This window comes from Impatiens glandulifera, chromosome 1, assembly GCF_907164915.1.
Source record: "Impatiens glandulifera chromosome 1, dImpGla2.1, whole genome shotgun sequence".
NCBI classification, from domain to species: Eukaryota; Viridiplantae; Streptophyta; class Magnoliopsida; order Ericales; family Balsaminaceae; genus Impatiens; species Impatiens glandulifera.
This window is the reverse complement of record NC_061862.1, coordinates 106,864,895-106,890,908: the sequence shown is the minus strand read 5'-3', so window position 1 is coordinate 106,890,908 and position 26,014 is coordinate 106,864,895. Positions and strand designations below refer to the sequence as shown.

Below are 26,014 nucleotides of genomic sequence, written 5' to 3'. Positions count from 1 at the left end.
TTTATGTAAATGATTATACACTTTCACATAAAATTATTCTTAATAAATATCAAACTTTCATAGATGTGTTCATTTTGGCCATGGAGCATGTGCCTGATATTGTGAAAGGGTATTGATATGAGCCGTGCAATTCTTTACATCACTTCTCATTTATAAAGGTGATCTCTTTTGCTAATAAAAATCATTAAAAGCAATATGTTTATCCTCGTCAAAAAATATATTATTCCCAACAATAATTTTCTAAGTCGGTGTAATTAAGTTGTTCCATTGAACCTAGTTTTTGAAATCTCTAATTTGCATAAGTTAAGTTTTCCTTCACACCAATTTATATTAAGCTCATTTCTTAAAAGATTTTCAAATTAACTATCTATTTAATAATTTGGTTAGTGGATCTATTATCTTTGACTAACATAGTCAAATATGATAGTTCTATTAGAGGGTATAGTCTAATGACATTATATTTAAGACGTGTATCAGTGTATGTCAAGAATTGTCATTGACTCTAAGCTTGACCAATTTCAAATTACTATCATAATAATTAGAAATTTTTGTTGGTACATTTAGAATATCTTCTAATAAAAATCATAGTAATTTGTATTATGCTTACCATTTAAACATTATTTTGTGAAAAAATATTATTTGACTTGGCTAACTAGTAGATAATATGTTTTTGAACTATCATACTTTCATATAAACTATTACATATTTTTTCACATAAAATATTTTGACATGAGTTAAACTTATAGATTATATCGTTTAATTTATCAATCATAATTTTCTTAGAAGATTTTTCACACATTTATTGCTCTTCCAAGTGTAACATATTCACATGTAGATGTACGTAGTATTTCATTGAATATCAATATACAATTTGATAACAACCTGATATTTCGTATAATGCAATTTACATCTTTAGTGGATTAAATAATTTTTATCGCAATTTTTCAACAATAAAAATATCATACTAAAATACATGTAATGAAATAATCATTTTTATTGTCTTAAATTTATTGACTAAATCCACTTAAAATTACCGTTTAAAATTATAGTAGGATCAATTTATCATGCCATTAAACTTTATAAGTGAATTCTTGTTAATCTATTTCATCAAATCTATTTTAAAGATATTAATTTTTTTAGATTTTCATGAAAATAATGTAAAAAATGAATATCTTGATTTAAGAACCTCATATCTATGTTAAGTTCGGCAATTTTATCTTTTTTTTTAATAACATATTTCTTTAACAATATATTATTATTTTTTTACACAATAATATTTTTTATTATCAATATAAATATTTCTTTTGTAATACTTATCGTAAAAGATAACTATATTATAAATATTTAATTAAATAAAACATATTTTCTATACAAAATATTTAGACTATTTATTTATAAGTATAAATCATTTTTCGCATAATCTCTACATAAAAAATTATAATATTTAATCAATTAAACTATTTATTTCATCACATTATTTCTATAAAAAAAATCAGAACATTTAATCAAATAAATATTCATTATGTCACATAATTCCTAAAAAAAAAAATCATAATGTTTTAAACATTTTTTATCGAATAAGTTTGAACATATATTTCTAATTGAACGTTTAAATCTCATAATATCAGCACATTTACCATATTAATTTTCAAATAAAACAAAACTTTTTGTATAATTTTTAATATCAGAAATATTAAATTAAACCAGTTTTTAAAAACATTATATCAAATATATTGTATTAGACCAAAATTAATATATCCGTATATTGTTTTCTTAATTTTAACCACAAATAACATTAATTACCTATAATGTCAATGATTTGTTGAGAAGAGATTTGACTAATCTAAAATTTCTTAAACTCCACATCGTTTGACTCAATTACCGCTAAATTGGATGTTTTCTGGAGGTTGAATTGCTTAAGTGAATGATCCAAATGATCAAATACTACATGGGTTCAGTCCGGGTTAACCCGGATCCATAATGAGGCGTGTAAAGGAGGGCGGTGGGCGGTGGCTTTTTCTGATTCCCGTTTTCTGTCGTCATTTTCGATGCCTTAAGAGGGAGAATACTCTTCCTACATATGGCCAGAGCCTGCTTAGGCTCAATCAGATTCATCCGCAACCACCGTTGCCCGCTACCTCCCTCCTTGGCCGTTGAAGAAATCGTCTCCTCCTCTTCAATTATGCCAAATTCCGTCAAGCCCCACCGATCACTTGAAATTGTTGGTGGAGCCACCGATTCATTCCTTCCGGCACTGAAGATTCTAACCAGCGCCTACAAACCGTATCCTTTCATCGGATGGAACCGCCACGTTGAGACCATCTTCGCCTCTTTGTTCCGGTATCTTCCAGATGTTAGATTCCGTCGCGAGTGTGTCCAGATGAAGGATGGTGGTGTCGTTTCACTTGATTGGGTTTCTGGAGACGATCTTCGTTTACCCTTTAATTCCCCTACCCTGATTTTGCTGGTCAGCTCTCTATTCAGATAATATTTAAAGTTTGACTATTCAATCAGTAATTGATAGATTAATGGATATGTATTTACGGATGTAAGTTTTGCAGCCAGGTCTTACCGGAGGGAGTGGGGATTCTTATGTAAGGCATATGCTTGTAACTGCAAGAAACAATGGTTGGAGAGTTGTTGTCTTCAACAGCCGTGGGTGTGCAAACAGTCCTGTCATCACCCCTCAGGTAATTTTTAATGTTTATCTTGTTTGAAAGTCGGTTTTATTTCAAATAAATGGAAGATAAAGTCAATTACAAAACAAGAAACTCCATTGTCGTACATTTTTAACACTTAAACATCAATTTCTCAGACATCACTCTGAAGACTCTTCACCATGCCTCTCTTTGTGGGTCTTGACATTGACCCTTTGACATGGACCCTTTGTTTTAGTTCAATTTAGTAAAAAAAATTTGTGTTGGCAGGCTTACATTCAAGCATGCCTTCTTTGATAATGTCATCCATGACCCCTTCTTTTATCGAGCAAGTTCCATCCCTAATAAAATCTTGAGCAAGATATATGGTATCAAACCTTCTTGTGATGAGTTCTTTCAAATTCAAATATCTCCTTCATTGTTGCCGATTATAATAATATCATCAACCTGCACAATCCTCAAACAATGAGGATTGTGGTCTTTTTATTATGATCAATCTTTGGAAACATAGTGTGATCCAATTGACATTGAGAGAAGTCATTCTCAATGATAGAAATTGAGAATTTTTCAAATTATGCCTTCGGTGATTGTGTTAATCAACAAACTTTATTGGGTAAAGCACTAAGAGACTTCTTATTCAAGTTCTCATTTAGAAAGAGGTTTTTAATGTCGAGTTGGTGAAGTTCCCGACTTTTGTTAGATGCAAGGGAGTATATGGATGGTGTTGAGTTTTGCCACATGTGTAAAGGTGTCTAAGTAGTCTATCCATGTGATTGAGAGTGGTGAGTAGAGTTTTGTCACATGTGTAAAGGTGTCTGAGTAGTCTATCCATATGATTGAGAGTGGTGAGTAGACGAGTTTTGTTAATTTCGACACTTCCTCTGAAGTTGTGTTTCGTCTTGAATATCCATTTGCATCCGATGAACTATTTTCCTTTTGGAAGTTCACAAAGGGGCCACATTTGATTCTTTAGAAATGCGTCAATGAAGTATTGACGACACATTTCCATTGTCAATCTCCTCATTGACGACACATTTCCATTATGTTTATTGGAGGGGCTTTGTGATTGGATGTAGTCGGCAATGTATGCCCGATATGAATTCAATAGACTTTTGTATGAAACAAATTTTGAAATCGGGTGATTGGTGCATGAATGAACCCCCTTTCTAAGAGAAATAAGTAAGTTTTTTTGAATATCATGATTAACTATTGTACTGGAAATTTCTGTTGGACTTGGGTCCAAGGAGGATTTATAGACGGATGCAAGTTTTTTTTTCGTCGAGCGTAAAATTGTTCTCTTTTTTCGGAGAAGGTGGTTGTGGAGGTGGGATTGATGCGAAAGTATGTGGATTTGGATGTAGGTTCGGTCGAAGGTGGTGTGGTTGTAGATTCATGTACTGATTTGGGTAAAGTATAAGGTAGGAGGGTAGATGTCTTCGGGAGGACTACCATGTTGAAGATGATTGAGATTCTCTCATTCACCATGGTGGTAAAAGAGTTTGTCTTCAAAGAATGAGACATTCATGGAGTAGAATAAATTTTTGGAGTGAGAGAAGTAAACATCTCAATCATTTCTAATTTTCTGAGGATTCGAGAAAGATGCATTTAGTGGCTCGAGGGTTAATTTGTTCTGGTTATGGACAAAGGAGATGCATTTAAATTTTTTTGTGGGAATGTGTTAAGATACGATTTTGGAATTAAAATGTTTTAAAGAGAGTTTAATTGAGCTTTGGAATTTGAGAATGTTGGATGTCACACCGTTGATAAGATAATCTAGGGATGGCAATTTAGGTAAGTTTCAGGTTGGCGGGTTCGAGTTCACAGGTTAACGGGTTCAACGATTCTAACATAAACCTGACCTGTTTAATAATTCGGGTAAAAAATCTCTAACATGAACCTGACCTGTTTATTTGTGTTTGATCTGAACCTGACCTGTTTGATCCGATTTACTTGACTCAAACCAAACCCGATATGATTAATTCATATCTCTCTATTTCAAATTAAAATGACATTAATACAAAATAAAAATAAAGTTAAATCACAAATTCACTTATACAAAATTTTACAAAAAAAAATGAGTGAGTGACTAAGAAAAAATAACACAAAACTCAACAAAAAAAAACTTGTAAACAGGTTATCGGGTCTACTTTTGGTCATGTCGACCCGATTTTGACATATTTATTAATCAGGTTAAACAGATAGACCTGATTTTGACACGAACAAAAAAAATATAAGACCTTAACCTGATTTTTTCGTGTTCGGTCCGGATCGTGTTTTCGTGTCGTGTCTAAAATTGTCAGCCCTAAGATAAACAATTGTTGATATGGCATTGTTCTAGCATATTTTGGGGGCATTGAATTCAAATAGGAGAGATCGGGCTACATTGAAGAGATAACGTTTTTTTCGTTCTCAATTTTGTTTGGAGTATCAAAACAAAAGCTAAGGTGAATAATGTCTTTTAATTTTAGGAAGCCCTTTAGGAAGTCGTCGAGGTTGAAAGATAAGAATTCACAGACATTATCCGTTTGAAGGCTTGGATGGTAGTTTGGAATTGATTTTGGATTAAAGTGAAAAATTATTTGAAGATTTGACCAATTTCAAACTATTCTTTCATTAAGTAGAGCAAGTTAGGGCGTGAGGCGATCTGGCAGTTGATAAAAATCATAAAATATTGTTTTTTCACATTACATTTATTCACTATTCTCATAGTCTCCTCAAGAAAAATAATGAGGGGCAACATATAGACACTATAAAAATATAATGTTTATTAATTTCTTTCTCTTCACTCAATTTTTTTCGCTCTCTTTTTCTATATTTTTTCTTTACTCTTTTATTTTCACTAATTTTAAAATATATATCCATGTATTTGTATTAATTAATGTATTTATTAATGTATTTTGAAAATAAATAATAATAAAAAGAATAAATTAAACAAATTAATCTCTAATTACAAAATATATAATATATATATATATATATTATATTTGATAAATATACCTAAATTAATATGTCCAAATTATAAATTAAAAACTAAATATAATTTAGAGTAAAAATAATTTAATGAGTAATAAACCATCACAAAACATAATAAATCAAACATTCTCTTTGGACTTTTAGAATTAATTGTTCTACAATTTATAATTTTATGTATATATATTTATGTATTTTATCGATCCTATCTATAAATAATGAATGAAAGATGAAGAGAACGATAAATAATGAATAAAGAAAGAGAAACTAATACACTATTTTTAGGGTGAGGTGGATAATGACAAGTAATTCTTGCAAATGTTTGGTTACTCCTATTATTACTCTTTCAAAATAAGAAATACATCAATTACATTACACAAGATAAAACTAGGCTATGCTTTCCTTGGGCTGGTTTCAGCTCTTCTGTGCCTTCTTGCCTCTTCATTTTGTTTTGCTCGCCCTCTTCTATCACGTTCACCAAGAAATTAACCATTTTTGTCGCATTCTCATCTTTTGACCATGGTTCCATTTAGTTGACGTAGATCTTGTAATCTATGGCCATATCCATAGCTAACACATTACCGTTGAAACGTGGCGTAATGTCCCGAACAAATTTTGAACAAATCGTATGTGTAATAAAAGTAGCATTTTCAGTCCCAAAACTAGAAGTATGATTATAAATTTGTCATCCACTATATAAGTTATCCTACTATGAAATGAGTACATGAGAGTAGCTCTTGGATTAGTGGTACATTGGAGGCAATTGTAAAATACATTTAAGCTTGTCCAATAATCACACATAGAGTATATGGTTGTAGATTGATATTACTCGCTTATGCCCATGAGTGATTTTGCTAGAATGATACCGTATGAGTATTTGCCTCCTTTATTGTGGTTAAGTCATTTTCAAAACTTTGGGAGAGAATTTATCATTGTATGATGTTGAAAAGAAATGAGCTAACAACACGGTGATGAAGAGTTGTAGAACATATGAATATTTCCTTCTTTCACCACTAAGTTGTTCCATTTTTTAAGTCAACCATAACCATTTTTAATAGTAAGAGAATTTGTTAAAGAAAGTTACAATTGATCTAAAAAAATGAAGTAACTTGGTGGTGAAAAAGGGACTGATTTCTATTTTCTACAACTCTTTCATAATCATAATGACATTGTATTGTTAGCTCATTTCTGTTTAGCTCCATCTAACTTTAAATTATTTTTTAAAGTTTTGGAATTGACTTACTATTTGAAAAAATGAGACAATTATCCATTCGGTCTCACTAGCAGAAACTCCAAAATACTATAGAGACTTTGTTTAAAAAAAAAAGCTATGATGGACCTACAAAAATGGAACAACTTAGTGGTGAAAGAGAGAAAGATTTATATGTTCTACAACTTTTTCATAATGATCTTAACCATTTCGGTTAGCTCATTTCTTCTTAGCACCGTTCAATGATAAACGATCTTCCAAAATTTTGAAATTTGTTTACCACAGTAAAAGAGAGTCTCATTCTAGCAAAAATGTTCAAGGCCTAAGTGAGTCATATTAAACTACAATCATGACCAAAAGAGGCTACAGTACTTTATATGTGGCTATTGAACAAGCTCAAATGCATGAACTGGAGGATGAAGTTGACCAAACCAAAGTCCACCATATCAGATGATGCTCCGATCCAAGATCTACTCCATAGTACTTTATCCATAAGATGACTAATCTAATGGATGAAAAACCTATAATCACACTTTGGGGAGTAGAGAGGGCTACTTCTTATTACACATTCAACTTTTCAAATAATTTAGTTGGGACATTATGCCAACCTTCGATGGTAATGTGTTAGTTATGGATATTCCCATCAACCAAAGATTTTCATCAACTTTATCCGTGCATCACAAGTTTGCACGACAAGCCGCATTGTGCACTCAATCAAGGAACAAAGCAAGGGCCTTGTTAAATAAAAACAGAATTGAAAAGAGATGTTTTTTAAGATTCATTTGTTTGCATATGTTTCGTATAGATTGTAAAACTATTAAACACCCATGTCTTATCTTTCTCTAAACATCTTATCGTCTACAATTCATTAAACACTCATGTCTTATCTTTCTTTAAACATCTTCTCGTCTACAATTCATCGTTACGGCTATAAGAAAGAGATATCTCAAAACTAGTCGTTTCACAAGCCATATAAGAAAGAGATATCTCAAAACTAGTCGTTTCACAAGCCATAAAATGACAGAATAAAAAACATGACACCATAAACGGCCTCCCTTGCGTAATTTAGGGAGATAAAGACCACACTTCAACAACTGTCGGAAGCTCTTTATCTAATCATGCGAATCTTTCTAACTCAAGAACCATTCCTAACCAACACATCCTCAAGAACTTTGTTCATTGGAGGCTTAAAATTGATTGTAAATCTTTTCTATGAACTTAAGGAAACTTTTTGGTTCCTTAGCACCGTCATAGCTTCCTCGTTTACAAAGTTTAAAAAAATCTAAAAGCATAGCTTCATCAATGGCTAATTTTCTTTGAGCTCTCTCCTCCTTTACGAGGAACAACCTTTTGAAGGTGCCACCCTACACCTACAATTTCAATGAAGAGCTCTTGTTGGGCAATCACTTAATCCGTCGAATTATTTACGCTAGTAATCGTGACCATAGAGGACTAAGGAAATGATCACAGTGTCATCATTGTCATTTCCCTTATTGAATAACTCAATTTGGCCCACTAGTCAACGTCGCGAGTAATAAGATGTAGCCATAGGAGAAATAACATCATTTTGTCCCCTGGACGCGGGGTGTAATGGGCGCATATGACTGCGTTTGGGTCGCAATTTTAAATTATAGAGAGATAAAGTGTTAAACAAAAACTCTTTATTTCTTTTTCTTCATAGTGAAATCTGGTAACGGCTGAAGTGGACGTAGCTCTTTTGAGTGAACCATTATAAATCTGTGTTTTTTGTGTTTTTTTTTTTTAATATTACATATCGTTGACGGTCATATTTAGGGATCAAAATCCTAACAAACATAATATTAATTAATAGACATGTATTTCATTTAGCCTATTTATGTACTTATTTGTTTGTACTTTTCAGATTTTATTTGAAAATAGTGAATTTTAATTATTTTAGAATTTAAATGATACAACATCGTTACTAAATTAATTATTTATTTTAATCTCGTGCAATGAGTCTGTATAAGAATGTTTAGAAAATAATTTCGTTGATGCATAATTATTTTAAAATTATAAATCGGGATAAAAAATAAGGTATTCTCTGTAGTTAGACTATGTTGCAAGATGTAGATCACCTGACCAATCGTCCTCTTTATTCTCGTATTTTGAAATTCACAACTATTTAGATGGAACATAAAGAACATTTAGGTAAACAAATGTTAGGCTTTATGTAAGCTAATCCGTTTTCTAGAACTCTTGTGGCGAGGTTGTTATCATTTAAGGAGTAGATTCGTTTAGCGGTGTCCAAAATATCTTTGCGGTTTTATACTCAATCAAAATTTTAGTCATCTTGGTTATCATGGAGTTTACAAAGCCACGACATGGTGAGACTATTGTTGATGTCCCATACTATAGGTGAGATCTTCGAATTTGGCAGTTCCAATAAGGAAAACTAGCTAGTTTTCTATATCTCGAATGTTCATCTTGACATTTTGACGGAATTTTTCATTGGAGGTAGTTGTTATGATCTAATTTAAAGGTGATCGGAGAATAATTCACGACTTCTTGTGAAAGAAGAAGAGTCTTACCCGTCATAATAGATGATTAAATGAGAATTATATATATAAATAAGTTAAGGATTGTTAAAATAATACAAACAGTCAATTTATCAAAATTAGATAAGTTAAATTGACCATTATTATGATGTACATGAAGATTGTTTTATTCCTTTTCTTTGTTAAAATTCATAACACTTGCTGGTATGCAGTTCTATTCAGCTTCATTTATAGAAGATATTCGCGAAGTAGTGGTTCATGTTGGTAGTCGATACCCCGATTCGAATTTATATGCAATCGGATGGTCTGTCGGAGCAAATATTCTAGTTCGATACTTGGGTCAGGTAAGAAATCTGAATAGGGATGACAATTTCAAATATCGGTATTTAGACACCATTATAAATTTTCAATTATAATTTTCAGGAAACAGATGAAATCCCTCTCTCGGGTGCTGTATCATTGTGTAATCCTTTCGATTTAGTCATAGCAAATGAGGATTTTCGGAAGGGATTTAATAAGATTTATAGCAAAGCTCTTGCAAATGGTTTGTGCAAAATATTTAAGAAGTAATAATCATATCATTTGATAAACTAGTATATTTTTTTGTGTTTAACTTTTCTTATTTTACAAGAAATTTGTTTTTTTCCTCTAGACATGCTTCACTCTTTGAAGGCATCGGCGGTGAATATAATATCCCTATGGCAGCACACGCAAGAACCGTTAGAGAATTTGACGAAGGAATAACAAGAGGTAATCCCGATTATAAACCATTTAGAAACACTTCAGGATCCATATTTTGATTAGATCATGTTTGAAAATAAAACTTATTCATACAAATTTCGAATTTTATGTTGGTTTCTCTTTTATTTGTCTTTAAAAAATATACCATGTTTTACAGTTGCTTTTGGTTTTGAATCGGCGGACGATTACTATTTCAACTCGAGCAGTTCAGATTGTATTAAATATGTGCGCACGCCTTTGCTCTGCATACAAGCAGCGAATGATCCAATTGCTCCTTATAGGGCAATCCCTTTTGAAGATATAAAGGTAGGATGTGTTTAACAATGTTAGTTTAACATGATGACATATCTATATTGGTCTCAAACAAATTCGCATGTCTGTCCCAGGAAAACCAAAACTGTATGCTGATTGTTACCCCAAAAGGGGGGCATTTGGGATGGATGGCAGCAGGTAGTAAATCCCCTTTGGGAGCTCCATGGACCAATTCTGTCGTTATGGATTTTTTGGTACATTTGGAAAATGAAAACTCTAAGTGTGATGCTTCTAGAAGCAATGGAATCGATTCGAAAGAGAGTGATGCTTCTAGAAGCAATGGAATCGATTCGAAAGAGGAGGGCTTTCGCATATTTGATGTTTAGTTGTGGTCGTGGATATGAATCCAGAACCAAAATTTATATTTCAGTGTTCAATATAGAAAAAATATTGTCACAATATTTGTTTCATGCTAAATTGTAAGTGTCTTTGCCTGGATGAAAATACATGTATTTTTTTTAAATAGTCCATAAATAATGGCGAATTTTTTCAATATCTTTAAATTGTGTCGTTTGAGGTTCGAATGCTTTTTCTTAAACGAACGAGCGTATACATTTCATTTTTTAATTAGTTTATCACATTTTAAAATAACATTTTTTTTTAAATATTTCAACTTATTAAGGCATTAAAACTTTATTCGATAGTTTAAAACACATATATATTTAAAAAATATTCAATTTAAAACACAAATAAAATCAAATTTGATAGACTGATCACAAATTTATGTCGTTTTTAAAATTGTGTAAAAGATAAATACCAAATCTATCTATTATTTTTTTTTAAATCTTTTTTCAGATCAACAACTCTTAACAAATTGAAATGAGTAGACTTAAAAAATTACTTTATTTTAAAAATAAATACATCTAAAATGTCTATAAATAACATTAAATTTACAATAGAATAGAATAGAAAGACTTAATTTTTCTAATTCGTAAAAAGTCACTTAAAAAAACTTATTTTTTAATGACACAATTCAAAATTCAAATGTCATGAACAAACCGAATTTTCAAATTCAAACCCATGTGTGCCATTTAAAAAATGTATAGATTTATTTTGTAATAAATAAATTCAACTCCAGCTTTTCATTACAAGATTATAATATAAAGAAAATATATGATCTTATTTCATGGTTTAATTGTTGATGAAAGATTAATGATGTGGTTGATGAAAGATTAATGATGTGGCCAACAAAGGAGGGCGGTGGGTCTATATATGATCCACGTTTCATGTTTGCATTTTCATGCATCAGTCCAAAACTACTCAATAAATCCGCCTGTTTCTTTCTTTCTTTCTTCCTACCCTTCCTCCATGATCCATCGTTTCTTCTTCAACAATGGAAGATTCCATGAAGCCCCATCCATCACTAGAAGTTATCGGCGGAGGTACCAATTCATTCTTTCCAGGGATGAAGATTCTAACCAGCGCCTATGAACCCTATCCTATAATCGGATGGAACCGCCACATAGAAACCATCTTCGCCGCTCACTTCCGGAATCTCCCCGCCGTTAAATTCCAGCGTGACTATCTCAGGGTGAAGGATGGCGGCGTGGTTTCACTGGATTGGGTATCTGGAGACAATCTTCGGTTTAACTCTGATACCCCTATCCTGATTTTACTGGTATGAGTATATATGATGATATGGGTTTATATATGTTTGATTAATTCTTGATGATGGGTTCAATTTCTAGAGAATAAAATTATGTTTGATTGTTTTTCCAGCCAGGTCTTGTCGGTGGAAGTGATGATACTTATGTAAGACATATGTTGGTAAGAGCAAGAAACAGAGGTTTCAGAGTTGTTGTCTTTAATAGCCGAGGCTGTGCAAATAGTCCTGTCATTACTCCTCAGGTATTTTTTTATTACAGATTTAACTATTTTTTCTAAGTATTTTTTAGTAATGAATGTAGTGATGCGAAGGGTGTGAAATGTTTTATGTTTAGATTATTTAGGCTCTAATTGTGATTACTAAAAAAGAATTATTTATTAAATATTTATTGTGTCTATACCAAGTCGGTTAAAATCTCGAGTTAACTCTTAAAATTTTAAGATTTTAATATTTCACATTATGTAACGATTTTGATTATAGGTAAACTCTTAAATAGATAAACTCTTAAATAGGTAAACCTTTATGATTTTAAATTTATGATAATAAGATTTTACGAGTTTACACGTTTATAAATAATTTCGATTTTACGATTTTATACGATTTTACCTCAAAAAAATTAATTTTATATTTAAAAAATAAAAATAATGTTATTATTTGTTTAAAATAATTAATTTTATAAGTAAATTTTTTTATATTGTTATTTACTTATTATTAAATTTTAATTAATTTTATATTAAAATATATAATTTTTTAAAATTAGTTAGTATAAAATACTTAATTATATATATAAATAATAATAATATATAACTATTTTCTTTTTAAAATTAAATTTTTACAATTTCACGTAAACTCTAAATTTTACGAGTTTACAATTAGCTAACGATTTTACGTAAATTTTCGATTTTGACAGCCTTGTTCTATAAAAAAAATTAATATCTCAAACTTCATCAATTTTGATAATTAAATATTGGAGTTTGATAATGTGCTGATATCTAAAAATATAATTTTAATAATTCTAAGAATTCTAACATGTTTCTAAACTAATTTTAGAAGAGTTAATGTTAGAAAATCTAAGTATATAAATTTTTAAATCATGATTTTAAATTTAATATGAATTGGTTTGAATGCCTAATAACTAAATAACAACATTTGTTAAGTATATAATTTTGAAATCTCTCTACATCCCTCAAATATTAGTTTTTGTTTTTTTTATTGTTTGATGAAGTCGATTTTTAGTTGATTTATTTTATTTTCTCTTCAAAATAATTATATATAAGATAAAACCAATTGAATAAATTGAAATCGACGTTTTGAGATTTATGAAAACGATTTAGCATTGCATTGTGGACCTGTGGTATAGAAATTATAAATCAACAAAATCGAACAATTTACGCCTTAATTGTTGATATGCATGCAGTTCTATTCAGCTTCATTTATAGATGATCTTCGCGAAGTAGTGGCTCATGTTGGTAGCCGATACCCTGAATCAAATTTATATGCGGTTGCTTGGTCCCTGGGAGCAAATATTCTAGTTCGTTACTTGGGTCAGGTAATGAATTTGATTCGCGATGACAATTTCAAATTAGTAGTGAATTTTTTGTTTGGGGTGTTCTTTTTTTTATGATTAGTTGTAGCATGATATTAATATATATTTATAATGTCATTTTTCAGGAAACAGATGATGAAATCCCCATCTCTGGTGCTGTATCCTTGTGTAATCCTTTCAATTGTGTCATGGCAAATGAGGATCTTACCAAGGGATTTAATAACATTTATAACAAAAATCTTGCAAATTCATTATGCAATATATTTAAGAAGTAATAAATCATATCAAATCATATCATTAATTGATAAAGCTAATTTTCTTTTTGGTGTTTAACTTTTATAAAATAAAATTCATGATTTTTTTTTTCTATAGACACGCTTCACTCTTTGAAGATATGGGAGGCGAATATAACATCCCCATGGCAGCAAACGCGACAACTGTTAGAGATTTTGACGAGGGATTAACGAGAGGTAATTAATCCCGATTGCAACTTCATGTTGGAAACACTTTCTGAATCTCATAGTTTGAATCCAAATTTATATGAGAAATCGTCCTTAATTTATTTGGATATTGTGTGTCATCCATATTAGATCACGGTTTGACACACATTTATTTTTTTATTCATGTCTTATGCAGTTTCTTTTGGTTTTAAATCGGCGGATGAATACTATTTCAAATCGAGCAGTTCAGATTGTATTAAATATGTACGCACACCTTTACTCTGTATACAAGCAGCGAATGATCCAATTGCTCCGTACAGGGCAATCCCTTTCGAAGATATCAAGGTAGAATGTTTAACAACTTTAATTTAACATGGGACTTGTTTATGTATGTCAAAAGTAAATATGCGCAAATCATCATATGTGTTTGTCCCAGGAAAACCCGAACTGTATGCTGATTGTTACACCAAAAGGCGGACATTTGGGATGGATTGCGGGCAGCGAAGCCCCTTTCGGAGCTCCATGGACCGATTCCGCCGTCATGGATTTCTTGGTACATTTGGTAAATGGAAATTCTAAGGCTGATGTTTCTAGAAGGAATGAAACCGAGGTAAAAGAGGATGGTTCAAATATTGGAAGTTTAGTTGTGGATGTGATTCATAAATGATGAAGAGAAATGAGATACTATTTTAATGCTTCCATGTTGTTTGTTGTTGTTTCACTTTCAATAAATCTTTGACTCTCTATAAATAGAAAAGAAAATGTGATGCATCATCATTGTTAGTTCTATTTCCATATTTCAAGGGATATATTATTCGTATTTATATAATTTCTGTAGGATTAGGTCAATCTGGAAAGAAAGAAAAAAGAAAAAAAAAATGCATTTTGATGATGATAAACATTTGGAGAAACTAAAAAAAATTCAAAAAAAATCCTATATTTTTCATTTTTTACCCTAAACTTCCCATTAAATTAAAGCTAAGATCTTCCCGTTTGTTTAATTTTATTCACAGACTTTTTATTTTCTATTACCCTGACCATTTTTTTTTATTGATTTGTTACCTTTTAACTTGTAAAGTATAAATTCTTCAAATTAAATTTGAGTTAGTGTTTAAGTTCTGCATTCTAATTCTAAGATGATCAAAGAAAAAAAATGATAGATGTTGTATGATGGAAGATGACCTTATAAGCTTCTAACATATGCTAGAAGAAAAAAAACGAGATTTAAAAAGTAATGTTGACAAATATAAGGTATTATCAAAAGACTCATTTAGAACAATCATGACATTCTGGCACAATTTGATATGGAGCTTCACCAAATGATGTCAAGACGACATTTCTCAATGGAGAAATTGAAGAACCAATCTATATGTAAATTGAGAAAAAAACAATTTATGAGCTCAAACTGACTTCTCGAAATGATATCACAAATTTAAATGAAGTTATCCTCTCATTTAGTTTTGAGGTAAATTCCGTTGATGAATATGTGTATCAAAAATTTATTGAGAGTAAATTTTTTTTATAAGGATGATATACTGCTTGTCACAAATAATTTAAACATTTTGTATTATATTTCAATAACAATAGAAGTACAATAAAATCAAAATTTATTGACATTAAATTTCTTGTTGTTAAGAAAAAGTACATAATAGACAATTAAGCCTATAATATATAGGAACAAACTCCAGTCTATAATATATAGGAACAAACTCCATGGTATGATTCTCTTACAAAAGGCTTAGTACCCAAAACTTTTATGAGCACACAACTCACATGGCTATTTCGCTATTTGAGGATCTTTAGTTTAAGGTTTAAGTGGGAGTTTATATTACATTGTTGTTATATGATATATGAGCTTAAAGTATATATCTCACTTAAGTATTAAGTTGGATCAGTTGAAAATTGATATGAATAAATTACCGTACATGAAATTTTTATACTTCACATTCATGATATGATTTGTTAATTAATTAAATTGATTTATATGATTAATCACTCTTGGATCTAGATTTGATTAAATACAACGACGAGCTCTTTGATCTTATAATGATACAATTAATTGATAAAATTGTTTATACAATATACGATTGAGATAACATAGAACATTGAGCGCATTATGATTGACACATTTTTTTATGTACATACATAATCTAGTGGGAGATTGCTGAAATTTATGTATAATAAATAACTTTGCAAATGTCATCTTTTATATAATGCAAAATAATGTAATCTAATGTGAAATCAAATTTATCAACGTATTTGTCATTAATATATAAATTGAAGATACCTTAAGTGATATTTTAAATTTTATGAAATTGATAAATTAGAATTATTCAAAATAAAATAGCTAACATGTTAGATTATTTTGTAACGTAACGAGAATTATCCCAAATAGAGGTATACTCATTTTTTATTTGTGTCCCCCATGGCCATCAATCAACATAGAGAAAATCAATTGACTTATTACTCAACTGGAAATCCATTATATTCTAAGGAAATAAAAGACTAAAGATCCTTCCATTTTAAAGAAAATTTTAAAAGAGATGAGTACATATACACAATTTTTTATACGAGTTTTAATTTCTATGTAAAATTCAAAATTTTGGTCAAAACATGTAATTAAGCATTGTACTAATTTATTTTTGTTATTGTAATTCAACCAACAAAAACACATGGATGAGAATGAATTATTTGTAGAACTTATAAATTTGAAAGACAACATTACCAATAAAAGTAACAAACAAATTTGATTGATATCCTTAAAAATTACTAAGTATAATTGTTCCTTTATTTGAATTCTATACTTGTGGATCCTTAATTAGAAAAGTCTCTCTCTATATATTAACTATCTAGTTGAAACAATTAAAATTAAATTTTCTTTTATTAAATTATTATATATTTTCAGAAAAATAAAAGTACTAATTGTCAATAGTTCAACCTTATCCATTTTTAACTTATAAATAATTCAAATTAATTAAAAAATAGTGCTTGAATTATATAATTTTTCAATGTATTGTCTTTTAAAATATATTGTTAGGATAATTTAAATTTTTATGAAATTTAAGTATCTTGTAATTCTTATCCATCCTTATAAGACTATAGACAGATTTATGTAAATGTTCGGTGGGCAAAACCCACTCCGAAAAATAAAAATAAAATTTATTTTTACCGTAAACGACAATATTCCTTAATTTTTTTAAAACTTATTAATATAATAAATCAATTTTTTTTTTATCTAATTTATAAAAAGATAAAACTTATATTTATTTTATATATAATTTTTAAGTTCATGAATAAAATCACCTAACTATAGATCATACTGACTAAGACATTTTTCTAAAATCCACATTATTTGCTGTACTATTTTCAATATCTTTCAGTCCAAAACTACACTGAGAGAGAGACCATTATCTACAGCCGCAGCCACAACTTATGGCCAGAGCCTGCCTAGGCTCCGCAGCCACAATCAGATCCATCCACAACCACCGTCGCCCGTTTCTTCCCTCCTTTTCTGTACAACCAATTGCTTCCGCCTCCTCAATAATGCCAGATTCGATCAAGCCCCACCCATCACTGGAAATTCTAGGCGGAGCCACCAATTCATTCCTTCCTGCCCTGAAGATTCTAACCGACGCGTACAAACCTTATCCTGTCATCGGATGGAACCGTCACATAGAAACCATCTTCGCCTCTTTCTTCAGAAATATCCCCGACGTTAGATTCCGGCGTGAGTGTCTCCGGATGAAGGATGGCGGGGTCGTTTCACTAGATTGGGTTTCTGGAGACGATCTTCGTTTACCCTCTAATTCCCCTACCCTGATTTTGCTGGTCAGCTCTCTATTCAGATAATATTTAAAGTTTGAATCTTTAATCAGTAATTTTTAGTTTGATTGATCTGTATGTATGAATGTAAGTTTTGCAGCCAGGTCTTACCGGAGGAAGTGGTGATTCTTATGTAAGACATATGCTGATGACAGCAAGAAACAATGGCTGGAGAGTTGTTGTCTTCAACAGCCGTGGTTGTGCAGACAGTCCTGTCATCACTCCTCAGGTATTTTGAGAAATCTTTTTTGAAAATCGGTTTTTAGATTAATTCTATGTAATGACATTGTTGAGGGGATCCCATACGATCATATTTGGTTGTTTCTTCATGATTCAATTGAAAGTTACTCACATTTAAGGTTGTTTTTTATGTTTCATAACACTTGTTGATATGCAGTTCTATTCAGCTTCATTTATAGAAGATCTTCGTCAAGTAGTGGATCATGTTGGTAACCGATACTCCGAATCGAATTTATATGCTGTTGGTTGGTCTCTAGGAGCAAATATTCTTGTTCGATACTTGGGTCGGGTAATGAATTCGATTAAGGATGACAATTTCAATCCACCCTGATATGAACTGATTCATTTGGGTGATATTTTCTCAATAATTTTCAGGAAACAGATGGAATCCATCTCTCTGGTGCAGTATCATTGTGTAATCCTTTTAATTTAGTCATTGCAGATGAGGATTTTCGCAAGGGATTTAATAAGATTTATGACAAAGCTCTTGCAAATTCTTTGTGCAAAATATTTAAGAAGTAATACAGCTAAAGCTAGTATTTTTTTTGTTGGTGTTTAACTTTCTTATTTGATTCTATTAATAATAAAAACAAATTCTCTAGACATGCTTTACTCTTTGAAGACATGGGTGGTGAATATGATATCGCTATGGCAGCAAACGCGAGAACTGTTAAAGAATTTGACGAGGGATTAACAAGAGGTAATCAAGATTGAGCATATAAAACTTATCGAGACACAAATTCATGAATTTATTGACTGTTTCTCATACAGTTCCTAATATGTTCCAATTGGATTCATTTTATGTTTTGCAGTTTCATTTGGTTTTAAATCGGCGGATGATTACTATTTGAACTCGAGTAGTTCGGATTGTATTAAATATGTACGCACGCCTTTGCTTTGCATACAGGCAGCGAATGATCCAATTGCTCCGTACAGGGGAATCCCTTTCGAAGATATTAATGTAGGTTTAAAATTGGGACATGTTTTATGTCTGCCTCAAGAAAATTAATCCTCATAGGTGTGTTGTTGTCCAATTTATCCCAGGAAAACCCGAATTGTATGCTGATTGTTACGCCACAAGGCGGGCATTTGGGATGGATTGCTGGCAGTGAAGGCCCTTTGGGAGCTCCATGGACCAATTCCGTGGTAATGGATTTTTTGGTACATTTGGAAAACGGAAACTAAGGCTGATGTTGTGGATTTGGATCATTGTTTTGTTTTTCATTCTTTTAGGACATCAACTCTTCCTATTTATAGTATGTTTGGATGATTCAACTATTATTAACTTGTTGAAGCACACAACATAACTTAAGTAGGAAAAACTATATTATAAATCATGCTAGAGGATTAAATGGATTTGTCATGAATTTTAAATTTAAAAATCTCCATTTCTATTTAATGTCAAAATGATAACTAATGAGGGTAAGAATAGTTATGAACATTTAAATTGTTTCCAACAGTTCAAATGGAAAAATATGTCAGTTCTATTATGATTGAATAATTCAATTTTTACTTAAAATATATAAATTAACTTCATGATAACGATTTTTTTTATACACATGATAAGTATTGTTTTTAATATTGTTAAATATTAACTTATTATTATTATATAAAACAAATTTTTTTATATTGTATTTTTTAAAATGTTAACATAATAGGATATAAATTAGAGTCATTTAACGACAAAAACATGAGCCATCCAAGAAAATTGTGATCGATTTTAAAAAAAAATAAATCAACAAGTTTGAAAATCTGTTACGCTTTTAAATGCTGATTTTGAAAAAAAATGAGGAAATTAATTTTAAAGTTTTAAAACGAGGCTTTATAGACAACTCCATAACTTACATTTTCATAAAATCTATGGGAAATTACGAGTTTTTTTAATGGGAAGTCGTCATAAGCCTTTATTAGATTTTTCAATATTAATTAAATTCACGACTAGATAGTTGTCACCTAATTAAAAAATTAGGAAACTAAGATATGCGAGTTCAACATTTGATTACATGTGAGATATGTTTTGCCCAGCACTAGCGAGACTATCGATGATTGATTTTATTTTCTGTAAATATTCGGCCATCGGGAGTGTGCCCTTTTTTACCGTTTGAAGTTGAAGACGAAGTTGCATTAGACGAGCTTGAGATTGAGAGGCGAATGTGCGTTCTAAAGTAGACCAAAGGACTTTAGATTAGTGCATGATTCACCAACCACTTGGGCTAGGATGGATTCTGAAAGGGTGGAGAGAAGCCATGAAAAGATCCTCCGATATTGTTCCTCCCAAATAGTAAAAGCAGGATTTTGAGTAAGGACACTAAATTCGTCAGCAACATCGGCTTGGAGAAAGGCTACAGGGGCAGAATTAGTTCCAGTAACATATGGATAGAGGCCATAACCTTTTAGGGTATGTAAGATTTGAGATTTCCAAATAAGAAAGTTTTGGTGATCGAGTTTAATGGATGTGAGATTGTGGAAGAGATGAGTGGTTGAAGTGGAAGAAGATTAAGAAGAGGCCATGAATATAGTGGTTTGTTAAAACCGAATAATGGCTCTGATACCAAGTTGAGACAAATAACTAAGAAAGAACTTGTTGTAGATTAAGAATATATTTCAGTGTGTTATTACATTTACAAGAGTATGAATTTATATAAAAAATAAGAGAAACTGAAATGTTAGAATATGTAAAGATTATAAATACACTTAATAGATGGAATATGAAAACCAAGAGACTCGAGTGTGTTCTTTAATTGTAGAGTCTATAATAATCTTTCATAATTGTAGAAGTTAATCGTCCTTTGTACATTTTTCTAAAACAAGAATATGACTCATATAATTAGTTGGCATACCCCCTATAATCATCATTTATATGCTTCAAAGTATATATAAGTTCTTTGTAGCAACTTTTATTTTTATTAACGTCCCTAGATTAGTCTTCATCAACTTTGTTGCATAACTGCATAAACTAACATATTCCTTCTTGAATTCCCTTGACACCATGTCTCTCACAATTATTTTTTTCTCTTTTTACTTTAGTTTTTCTCTCACTTGCATTTAGCTGAACTCTACATAGATCTTTGATCTTTATGTTCGGTTGTGTTATCAATCTTGTCTTAAAATGTTGAGACATATAAGAGGTTATGACAAGCTTGTTTTTATTATCCGCAAAGTAAGTGTGTTATTTTTTATGAAGTGACTTAACCATAAACACATCACTTGTGTAGTCTTTCTTGGCATATATCATACACTTACATTTTTTCTTTACACATATTTTACCTTTGATGGCTCATTTGGTCTAACATATAGACATACCATTTTTCACATGAATACTTTGTCATAGCATAAATTCTTTATCATCTTTAAATAACATACCAATAAAGAATAGCTCACTTGACTACTTTGACCAAATTTGATTAGTAATATCTTCATTCATATTAGGATCATCATCATTGTTATCGTCATCGTCATCAGACTTTCTACAAACCCACATCTCAAAGCTTTCCTGAGGCTTCTCTCAATCCATTATAGATATTTCAACTTTAGTCCCTTCTACACCACGTCCTAATTGTAAACTCGATTCATCATCTTTTATCATTTTAACCTTAATTTTCTATCATAATTAGCCACAACATAATTATAAATATTTCAATATATATACAAACAAGACATAAATATGAGTGGAGCTTCTAGAGAAAAATTTTAGCTCATAACTAGACTAATGATTTAAGATATTGGCATTAAACTAAGTCCTAAATAACAAAAGATGAGGATGTTATTCAAATGAGACCTAGATAACAAGAAATGGGGATGTCATCTGTTTGTAAAATAATCTAAACTTATCTTGAATGGAGTAGATTATACAAAGAATAAAATGCATCAAAATTAAATATTCAAAAATATTCTCTAACAAGTGCATATGTTTTTTTAGGCATATTACAACATAAATATTGAAGCAAGGAATATCCATCAATTGTAAATAGGGAATATTTATGTAATAAAAAAGGTGAAGCAAATTAAATTTTGCCCAACTTTTTTTATGAATAATGGGATATTGAAGAATGTTGAAAATTTGGTCATGATGTTTATAAACCAAGAACTGAATAAATGGAAAGAAAATGCCCTAATCTTTGTAAAACTAACCTTTAAAGATGGAATACAAATGCTGGTCCGATCGTAAGACAGTGACTCATAAGTGGAAGTTGTATCACGTGTATGGTATAATGTTTAATATACTCGTGCATGGGCCTTTTCCCCACCACTTTGAATGGAATGTTAGTTCCTAAGGTAGGGAACTTGAAGAGAGATCTAAATTTTGGTAGTGGGCAAGTCCTAAAGAAATGAAGATGAAGAATTAAAGGGAGAGAAAAGAAAATTAAATAATTTATTATTTTATTTATTTAGATTTAATTAATTAATATTTTTTTTAAGTGTTTAACTATTTTGTAATGAAAGTTAAATGAGTAGTGTTGCCCATATATATATTCTAATTTATATGTTTAAAGAGTTAATTGTAGAAGTATATGCGTTTAAACGAATTTATTTCATATTGTATTAAGTGTTTTTTATTATATATAGTTCAATAAAAAGATAAAGATAGATAGATGAATAAAATAGTTAAATAATACATTTACCCATCACTTGAATTACATTTACCCATCACTTGCACATGAAATTTTACAAATATGTCGTCTTTTTTTATTCGAACTTGGTAAGATGTTTATTTCTGTCCATTTTTAAATCTTCATGTTAACTTTCAATAATTTTAAAATTTACAAAATAATATATATAAATTTGTTAAAAAGTTTAAAAACAACAGTATTTTATAAATTTAATTAAATAAATTAACAAATTATTTAAAATTTTATATTATAATAAATATATATATATATATATATATATATAATTTTATTTTATTTTAAAAGGAGACTAGTATAAAACCCATCACCATGACATTCACGTTAAAATCAAACATTAAACAAATTATCTCTTACATACCATTACTAAAAAAACAAATGTATAGTATGCATATAGGTTAAAAATAGATGCGGTTTATTTTTAAATTATTAATAAAATATTGAATCTTGATTAAAGGTGATGGATAACTATTTAACTAAAAAAAATGAAAATAGTGTGATCAGTGAATAAAAAAATGAAAACACAACAAATGAATTATTTTCTAGAGCCAAATGACCGTAGAAAAATAGATCCATATTAGAGGATCTGCTCTCCAAGATTCTTGCACCTTTTGATGGCACACACTTGAGAACTGATCATGCCTAAAAAGAAAATTGCAGGGTTTTATTTTGTTCTTATAGAAAAGGACATAAAGCCTTTAATTATGAGGAGGAAGTGATTTGTACTCTTTTTCTTAATAGTTTTTAACCTTTAGATAAATTGATAATTGATTTGAAAAATTAAAACAACAATAATCATAAGTGGACATTGTTCAATTCAAAATCATTTTTTTTAACGAAACTTGTATCTGAATAATTTGATTGTAATATTAATATTTACACCCTATCACCAATTTTTTAATGAATGGGTTCATTTTTTATTTTATTTTTTAAATCTTTTATATAACTTGGCATGGGTTAGGGTGATGATTGAGATAAAAAAAAAGGTAAAGTTTTAATAATTGTTTTAGGAGAAGACTTATTTGTAAACACATTAGGGTTGAGGGTATGTATGTAGTGGTGAAATTAAAATTGAAATTGAAATTGTCAATAACATATTAATTTTAATTCCAATTTTATGAGAATTAACATTAAATTGGAAATAAAATTACAAATCAATTTTTATGTTTGAAAAAATTATAGAATTATAATTTAATCACAATTTATATATTTAAAAAAAATTAAAATAATTTTAGTATATATTATCTATTTTATTAAGATATTGATTTGAAATAATTAATTAAAATAGCTCGAGTATTAAAATAAAAATTTTAAGTTTCAATTTTATTTTTTTTAAATATCGGTTAAACATGTTAAATTCATAAATTTAAAAAAAAATATATATCAGTTCGACATTTTATAAGTTTCTTAATTCAAAAAAAAATATCGATTCAACATTTTAACTTTTTAAATTAAAAAAATATGTATCGGATCAAAATATTAACTTACTAAATTAAAAAAAAAAGTAAAAAGTCATCAATTTGATATTTTAACAACCTAAATTCAAAAAAATAAATATTGATTTAAAACTTTAATCGTGTTTTAAATGATAAAATAATTTTTATTTTCTTTGAAAAAACATTAAAAAAATAAAATTTGTAACTATAATACCGAGTTAAAAATAGTAGAATTGAGAACGGTAAATTACACTAGATAGAATTCAATTACAATTTTAATTTCTAATATATATAATTATGCTTAATTTTTAAATTGTCCAGATTGCCGAGTCGAGAGTTGTGGTTAATTTGAATATATATGTGAGAGTAAATGAATACTTGGGTCGGATTGTGGGTTGACCCGCCCATAAACATAAAACAGTTTTAAAAAATTAAAAATGCTATAGGTATGTTTCGAACTTGCAACTACGACTCTGTAACCAACTAAGTTAATAAGACTTTATATTTTATATTCAACACCAAATTTGATAAACGTGGAACATTCTTAACAATATAAGTTCAACTATTTAATTAACTAATATATATATATATATATAATGATGCTTAATTTTCAAAATATATGAACTGTCGGGTCGAGAGTTATGATTAATTTGGATATATATGTAAGAGTAATTAGATACTTGGGTCCGATTATGGGTTGACCCTCCCACAAATTTAAAACGGTTAAAAATAAAATTAAAAATGCTATATGATTGTTTCGAATTTACAACCTAAAAAAATAACAACTATTTAACCAACTAGACTAATAAAACTTTATATTTTAAATTTAACACCAAGTTTGATGACCACGGTCGAACACTCTTAAATATATAAGTTCAACTTTTTTAACTAACTAATATATATATATATATATATATATATATATATATATATATAATGATGCTTAATTTTTAAAGTGTCTGGATTGTCGGGTCGAGATTTGTGGCTAATTTGGATATATATGTGAGAGTAAATTGATACTTGGGTCGGATTTTGTGTTGAGCCTCTCCTCCTATAAATTTAAAACGGTTAAAAATAAAATTAAAAATGTTATATATATGTTTCGAACTTACAACCTAACAAAATAAATACAACTCTGTAACAAAGTAGGCTAATAAGACTTAATATTTTAAATTAAACACCAAATTTGATGAACACAAAATATTCTTAACATTTTAAGTTCAACTTTTTAATTAACTAATATATATATATAATGATTCTTAATTTTCAAAGTGTACGGATTGTTGGGTCGAGAGTTGTGGTTAATTTAGATATATATGTGAGAATGAATATTTGGGTCGAATTGTGGGTTGACCAGCTTATAAACTTAAAATGGTTAAAAAGAAAATTAAAAATGTTATATGTATGTTTTGAATTTGCAACTTAATAAAACAAGTAAAACTCTTTAACCAACTAGACTAATATATAAGATTTTATATTTTAAATTCAACTCCAAATTTAATGAACGCGTAATATGTTTAATAATATAAGTTTAATTTTTTAACTAACTACTCTATGTATATATAATGATGTCTAACTTACAAAGTGTTCGGATTGTCGGGTCGAGAGTTGTGATTAATTTGGATATATATATGTGAGAGTAAATGGGTACTTGGGTCGGATTTTGGGTTGACCCGGCCATAAACATAAAACGGTTAAAAATAATATTTAAAATGCTATATGTATGTTTCGAACTTGTAACATAACAAAACAAGTACAATCTATAACCAACTAAGTTAATAAGACTTTATATTTTAAATTCAACACCAAATTTAATGAACGTGATATGGGTAATGATAGGGGAGCGAAAAATTCGTAGCGAATTTGGTAGCGAACAACGAATGGAATGTTGAT

The 26,014-nt window shown here is 29.6% G+C and overlaps 3 protein-coding genes across 3 annotated transcripts; all 3 read left to right on the top strand.

Annotated features, from left to right (window-relative positions):
- Nucleotides 1-2,065: 2,065 nt before the first annotated feature.
- Nucleotides 2,066-10,732, top strand: LOC124939590 (embryogenesis-associated protein EMB8-like). Its single transcript, XM_047480054.1, has 7 exons — nt 2,066-2,467; nt 2,562-2,690; nt 9,566-9,697; nt 9,777-9,919; nt 10,006-10,103; nt 10,252-10,400; nt 10,481-10,732. Exons 1-7 carry the CDS (start codon nt 2,081-2,083, stop codon nt 10,730-10,732), a joined length of 1,290 nt encoding a protein of 429 aa, XP_047336010.1. The 5' UTR covers nt 2,066-2,080.
- A 986-nt stretch (nt 10,733-11,718) lies between these two features.
- LOC124939579 (embryogenesis-associated protein EMB8-like) lies at nt 11,719-14,665 on the top strand (the record flags this gene model as incomplete). Its single annotated transcript, XM_047480043.1, has 7 exons — nt 11,719-12,024; nt 12,126-12,254; nt 13,430-13,597; nt 13,684-13,829; nt 13,931-14,028; nt 14,195-14,343; nt 14,435-14,665. Coding segments are annotated over 7 exons (1,227 nt in total), but the record flags the coding sequence as incomplete, so codon positions are not given.
- A 2,704-nt stretch (nt 14,666-17,369) lies between these two features.
- Nucleotides 17,370-19,340, top strand: LOC124919512 (embryogenesis-associated protein EMB8-like). Its single transcript, XM_047459764.1, has 7 exons — nt 17,370-17,826; nt 17,921-18,049; nt 18,218-18,349; nt 18,436-18,578; nt 18,663-18,760; nt 18,873-19,021; nt 19,105-19,340. The coding sequence occupies exons 1-7, from the start codon at nt 17,431-17,433 to the stop codon at nt 19,243-19,245; spliced, it is 1,188 nt and encodes a 395-aa protein (XP_047315720.1). The 5' UTR covers nt 17,370-17,430; the 3' UTR covers nt 19,246-19,340.
- The last annotated feature ends 6,674 nt before the right edge of the window (nt 19,341-26,014 follow it).